Source organism: Lepidochelys kempii, chromosome 4 (genome assembly GCF_965140265.1).
Source record: "Lepidochelys kempii isolate rLepKem1 chromosome 4, rLepKem1.hap2, whole genome shotgun sequence".
Lineage (NCBI taxonomy): Eukaryota > Metazoa > Chordata > Testudines > Cheloniidae > Lepidochelys > Lepidochelys kempii.
This window is the reverse complement of record NC_133259.1, coordinates 13,018,054-13,024,971: the sequence shown is the minus strand read 5'-3', so window position 1 is coordinate 13,024,971 and position 6,918 is coordinate 13,018,054. Positions and strand designations below refer to the sequence as shown.

The 6,918-nt window shown below is 51.2% G+C and overlaps 1 protein-coding gene across 1 annotated transcript; it reads right to left on the bottom strand.

The window, feature by feature from the left end:
* Positions 1-3,081: 3,081 nt before the first annotated feature.
* Positions 3,082-6,255, bottom strand: STBD1 (starch binding domain 1). Its single transcript, XM_073340025.1, has 2 exons — positions 5,858-6,255; positions 3,082-4,445 (listed from the first exon to the last, which is right to left on the bottom strand). Exons 1-2 carry the CDS (start codon positions 6,123-6,125, stop codon positions 3,583-3,585), a joined length of 1,131 nt encoding a protein of 376 aa, XP_073196126.1. The 5' UTR covers positions 6,126-6,255; the 3' UTR covers positions 3,082-3,582.
* Positions 6,256-6,918: the final 663 nt, after the last annotated feature.

The window sequence follows — 6,918 nt, the reverse complement described above, 5'->3', positions numbered from 1 at the left end:
TTCAGCCAGAAAGCTTAGTCGGGGTGGAATGGAGCCACTTGAAGTACCTCACTATTTGGGTCAGACTACATGGTAATGGTACCTGTTTTAATAATTGAGCTTACAAATTTACCCCATTGTGAGCTCACTGTGGGAAAGTGGAGAGAGCCTAGAAAAGGTTCCAATCCCATAGAACAATAAATGTTGATAGGAAAAGGCACTAAAGGAGACAGACTGAATTAGTCCAAACTCAAGAAGTGGGTTAAGACCATGCCTAGTAAACGAGAAGCATGGGACTGGAAATCAGGGAACCAAAATTGGTACTGGAAATTAGATCTAATGGGTGAACAAAATAATAAGGTTGAGCTATTCCACCCATCACTTCCTTTTAAGGGTTCTTAAAAAGGGAAGACTATTTTTGGAGGTGGGAGAAGAATTTTAGCAGAAGCAGCTGCCAGCCAACAAGTGCTGCAGTGAGCTTTACCATTACTGCTGCAACTCCCACGACCATCTCCTGCGACCATGGAATCTACTGTAACAATTGGGCCGTCATCCCAATCCTGAGACATCCTGACCCCACACCGAGCCAAGAGGGACCCAGATCACAGCCGCCTCTACTGGCTGCAGTGCAATTCCAACCACCACCTGGGGCATAACTCTCATCCCCTGCCTCATTTTTGTATCTTTTCCTTCCCCACCTTATTTCTTCTCTTTCCTATCTCTCTAACACGAGTCTGGCTTAGCCAGCCAAGGCTGTTTTGCAACACTACTGTAAGCAAGCCTGTGATCAGAAAGGCAGCTAAAAGCAATGCCCTAAACAACCTGATGCTGGTACAAGTGTGCCAGGTCTCGGAGTGGCTGATATCACACACTATACCTGGGTTTTTCCAGCAGTGAGGTTGCAAGTGAGTCCACACCGGGGGCAGAAACTGCATTTTCTATCTTTGCTGTTCTTCTCTTTCCCTGCTCGTGGGTGTTTATCTTGTTTGGTCTTGTAGGAAACAGGGTTGGACTTTAACAGCCCATTTCAACTAATTTCTCTTCCCCCCCCCCACCCCCAAAAAGGGCAGTTATTACTCTTTACCACTCTCTAAAAGAGTCAAAACAAGCCATTTCTCAGTGTAAAATCAAACAAACCACCTCTACAGCTAAAGGGAAAAGAAACAGTAAAAAAAATTAACCGGGTGTTACCATGGTAACAAACCAAATCTTTTTCAGTGTTGGACAATGACAGGATCATGTCAACACCTCTGACTCTTTGGGCCCATATATTCCACCTAGGTTAAGACAACATACCTTCAAGCCTTTCTGAGTTCAAACAAAAAAAAAATGCATGGTTCAGCCCAACTTCCATGAGAACCAGAAAATTCCCCCCCCTCTTTCCGCTGCAACCTTATTTCTCCCAGGGAGGTCCTTTGCCCTAACTATATCCAGGGTATGACAGTGTTCTATTTGCCTAGGACCAGAGATATTTTGAATTAGTGCTCTTCAAAGGAGCTGGATCGGGTGAAAAAAATACCTTTGACTTGATTAGCTAGCTAGAGTGTCTCCTTTCTCCTCTCATAAAGCTCATGAGTAGGGCCCTACCAAATTCACAGTCCATTTTAGTCAATTTCACAGACATAGGATTTTAAAAATCATAATTTCTGCTATTTAAATCTGAAATTTCATGGTGTTGTAATTGTAGGGGTCCTGACCCAAAAAGGAGTTGTGGGTGGGAGGTCGCACGGTTATTGTAGGGTGGGATTGTGGTACTTCTACCCTTACTTCTGCAGGCGGTACTGCCTTCAGAGCTGGGCAGCTGGAGAGTGGCAGCTGCTGGCCAGGATCCCAGATCTGAAGGCAGCAACCCAGAAGTAAGGATGGCATGGTATGGTATGGTACTGCCACCCTTACTTCTGCACTGCTCTTGGCGGGTCGCTGCCTTCAGAGCTGCGCGCCCGGCCAACAGCCACTGCTATCCAGCCACCCAATTCTGAAGGCAACAGGGAAGGGTGCTGCGACCCCTCTGGAACTCCCTTTTGGGTCAGGACCCTCAATTTGAGAAATGCTGGTCTCCCCCTGTGAAATCTGTATAGTATTGGGTAAAAGCACACAAAAAAACAGATTTCACAGTCCTTGACACTTTTTCCATGGCCGTGAATTTGGTAGGGCCCTACTCATGAATTAAGAAAGTCTGCTTTGGTAGAGATCTTCCCAGGTAGTAACCTGGAACTTACAACACCTTTGCATGTTATTCTGAAGTGGGGAGTCTGGTGGGGGTGGGTGGGTCTTACTTCAGCTGTAGAAGAGTATACTCTGCAAGCCACAGTCCTCTGCATAGTACAGGTAATTCTAGGCACTAGATAGAAACATTTTACTTTTACACAGAAAAGAGTCAATTGGCAAGGTAGCAGCTCCCATCTCCCAAACTGGAAGCCCACCCTGGCTTTGTTCTAACTGGATTAACAACCAACCTAGAATCACTTTTTACGCTAGTGAATCAGTTGACTGGAGAACACGTGCCAACTGCAGCAGAGGAGTTGAAGTGCCAAAACATTAGCGGGAGCTGGGCTTCTCATGAGAAGCCCAGACGGTCCCTTCCATGCAGAAAGCTCATTTACAAGATAAGAAAATCTTTTTAACCCAAGTATAACTAAATGACACTGGTGTTTAGGAGTGAAATCCCTGCACTGGTTAGCTTCTAGAGCAGCAGAGTACTCCCTCTCTTGTTTCAAGTGCAAACACTGCAGATTGATTTTCCCCTCCCACTACCCAAGATAACAATTACAAAGTTCATTTGGAAACCCCAACCTGTTCCCAGTGAGAGGAAAGTCACATATTAAACATGTCAGGTGGTCACTCCTGAACTTCAGCCTTCTGGAGGCCACCCTGCTAATCTGAGCTTTCAGGCTGGCCAACTATTCCCTTTTCAGGTAGCAGAGTGGGACTGAGGAAGAAGGGGGAGACTTTGGGGATCAGGCCCTCTTTCCTCCATAAAGGTGCAGAGCAACTGTCAGGGAACACCTGGCACCTCAAAGGAAGCAGGTCCAGTTACTCTGAATTAACCTTTTAAGACAATTTAGGTTATGTCTAAGGGTCAAACATGAAGAACTATCAATCTGAAAATATATTATGTTTATTGCTTAATTGTACAGTACAATAAATTAAAAACATTGTATAGCAAGCCACAAGTGCTGTGTAGTTAGCTACACCTCCTCTTGCATTCAGTCCACTATTAAACCTTAAGCCAGTCGTACAAAAAATTCATCCACTGCCCCACTCATACAAAGTCAAATTTAGCATCAAGTTTTAACTTCCCACAAGGGGCTGTCTCAAGTGCTGCTCTTGCTTTCCTATCTGTCTTGATATCATTAGGCAGATTTTGGTTTGACTTTAACTGATGAGTCTCCTCACATGGAGGATCCCTTCCTAGAGCCATAGCTAACTCTAGCAGAGGAGAAATTGGTGGATCAGACAGTTCTAGCAGGGATTGGTATATGATATACATTAAGGTCTACTATCCAGAGAAGGTTCTGCCGGAAACCGGAATAAAATTAGAGGCCCCCATGCTTAGTCTAACCATTTTCTTTGCTGCGTCAGTAGCTTCCACTGAGATCCTATTCAATGATATCCCCACCACTGATGGGCCATTCTATCTTCATGTTCCGTCATTAAGATTCTGTTGTTACATTCTTCCCAGCGTGTGACCTTTCCATTCTCCACCAATATGAACTTCCACTCTATTTTGGAATCTGCTGGTAAGAGAACAGCATCAGACCAGAAACCATCCTTGTCACACTTGAGTGGTACATAGTTGTGCCACTGACCAAGACACTCATGGTCACCAGTGACAGCAATCAGCTGAGCATCAGTGTGAGTGATGTAGTGCACACGGAAGTTCACATGGATATTCTGAGGCATTGGGGGCACAGCTGCAACCCTCTTTGCTTTTGAATCAGCCTCAAGGAAGTCTACCTGTTCCAATTCCTTGTTGCCTTGGCCCAAATTGGCGTCGGAGTCATCTGCACTACTGTTTTTACTAGCATCTCCCCAGGCTGAGTGTTCAGGAACAACTTCCCATTCCTCATGATCAACCAAGTCCTGATACTCAAGCGTCTGACCTGACTGTTCTTCAGTTTTGTTCTCATGCACATCACTAGAAGGAGATGCTTCTGCCAAAGTGTCCCCACACTGTGCCTCGCTCTCCTGTCCCTTTAATAGTTCTGATTCTGCTGTAGAGGAACCAAGGGTTTCATTGCTTAAGTATTCATGGTAATTCATTAGCGGGGTGGCAGGTTCTTCGACCAGTGACTCCATTTCAGGAGATTCTCCAGGAACACCATCATCACTTAGAGCTGGGACATCTTCTCTTGGGGTAGTTGCCAGACTCTCTGTTGCTAGGTAGTTGCCAGGCTCTGGAGGGCTGGACAGGACACTGGCAGTGGTTTCCAACAGGGTACACTCACGGTTTTCCAGGAGAGGCTCTAATTAAACACAATATTAAAATACTTAGTTAACCAGAAACTGACAGCCTCTTGGTTTCAGCATTAGACAACTGAAAGTGTTCATAACTCACCAGACTAAAGTTACTTTCTAGACATTGCAGTTACAATTTACTAGGCAAGTTTTTTGTTTTTTTAAATAATGGAAGCAAATTATATACCCCTGTACTACAGTTACATTAGGCAAAGATTCTTACAAGACATGCTCAAAGTTTGTCCTTGCTCTTTAAGGCTTGATTACTGATCAGTACTCTATGCCAAGACCTCATAAACCCTATCTCTACAAATCTGTATATTTACTACACAGTCCTAACTTCAGAACATTCAAAGCATCCACTATACCTGTGGGAGTCCCCCCTCCTTTTTTTGACTTTCAAGGATCATGTATTCACAACCAGTTAGACAACTCAACTCTTGTTTGACATGCAGCTCCAGAAGTGCTGGATATTTATATTCACTTTACAAAACCCTAGAACATTCTCCTTCCACATGCGGGAGTTAGAAGTAGCATAGTTTGTCCTCTTCCCACCCCGCTATGCTTTTAGTTTTCTAGCCACATAGATTGTCCCTGAAATAGTCTCTAGCTATTAATGCCAGGCACCTCCGGTTTCCAGTAGCTTCAGATGGGTTTTGGGGCTGCTTAGCTGCTCTGAGGTGCAAGCTACAAGCCTTCTAGAGGATTTTCAGGCCCACAGTTAAGTGGGTTAGCTACGTTTCCCACCTCCAAGGTGGAGCGGCTCTATTTGGCTGAGGCAAGCTACTATTTTATTCACCCCAACACTAGGGGGCCCAGTGATCCTCTGGGTTACAGCAGCTCTACTGCTGCTTTGGGAAGGGGGGGGGGGCGCATTTGTAACCAGGAGACGAAAACAATTCCCAGCCCACGTGCCTGCCTCCCGCACCAGCTCTGCGGGGTGGGGGGAGACGGCAAAGTTCGCGGCGGCCCGGCCTTTCCGCGGGAGGCTGCGCGCCGCCAGGGGGCCAGCAGTCCAACGCTGGCAGCGAGACAGGACCTCACCCCCCGCGGTCTCTCGGAGCTCTCCGGCCGGGCGCCGGGGCAGCCGGCGGGGCTCTGCCGCCCCCGGTACTCCCCCGGACCAGAGCGGGGAAGGGCAGGGGGAAGCGGTGTCACCCCCCTCCAAGATCCCCGGAGCTCCCGGCGGGGCGGGGCCGCGCTCTGCACCACGGCTCCCCGCGCCGCACTGCAGCAGCCGCCGCCGCCGCGGAAGGTGCCCGCAGCGCCGGGCACGGGGGACAGGGACCCTGGCCCGGGGAGCCAGCACCGCCGCTTTGCCTGCCCAGCCCATGGGGCGGCGCCCGCGGCCCCGGCCTCCACCCCGCGTGTTGCAGCGCCCCCCGGGGAGGGGGAGCCCCGCCTGGCCCCGGGCCGGTACCTGTTGCTTGTGGCGCAGCTCCGCAGCGCTCGGCGCCCGCGGGCGGCTCCGGGCAGGCGGCCGCGCTGCTGCTGCCCCGCCGCTCGGGGGCCGCGGGCGGCTCCTCCCCGCCCCGGCCGTACCAGAGCCAGGCGAGGAGCGCGGCCACCAGCCCCACCAGCAGCGCCGGCCACAGCCCCACCAGCGGCTCGCCCGCCGGCTGCGCCGGGGAGGCCGCCTCCAGCCGCGGGGAAGGCTGCAGGGGCAGCGGGGAGTCGCCTTGCGCCATGGCTGGGGGATGCGGAAGCCCAGCTGCCCCTCGAGCCGCCTTATATCTGCTCCCGGGGCTCGCTCGGATCCCGCCTGGGGCTCGCCTGCCCCGCCCGGGCCGCGGGGCGGAGCCGCCCCTCCCCGATCGCTCGGAGCCGCCCCTCCCCGATCGCTCGGAGCCGCCCGCCAGCGGGGGCAGAGCACCCCCGGCCGGCCGGAGCTCGATGGCCGGGCAGCTCCTGCCCTCCCCTGAGCCCCAGCCAGCGTGGCTGGCTTTTATACATGTTCAGCTGGTCCCAGGAAAGCCCCTGGGCTGGGATGGGCGGGATCGGGCCCTTGCTTTTAGTTTTGACTTCTTCTTGAGCCAAGTTTGGGCCAAGCACATTATTCCCTTTGCAGCCGCTGGCTCCCCACCGAAAGGCTGCCCCTAAAACACTCCGGAGTCCTGCCGGGGAGGTCGGATCCCAGGGCTGGGGGCCGCTGTGAGGGCGGCTCAGAGGGTGACCCCCTTCCCAGGCCAGGCCAGCTAGAGGGGGACAGCCCCTGGGGGGAAAGAGGTCAAGGCCAAGCTCTTGGAAGTGGCTGTCTTCCGTAGGAGCTGCTGGGTCTCCACAGTTTGACAATCAGACTGCTTGATTAGATGCCCACATGTGAATCTAGGAGCCTAAGATTTGTCCAGTCAGGGCTGATGTGTCTAGAACTAGAGGGGGTAAGGACTTGGGGGAATGATGATGGAGCTTTCCTGTTAAACAGTGATGGAGTGGGGTGAACCGATGTTCCACAGCCAGGTCTGTGTGGTGAAATGGAGACAT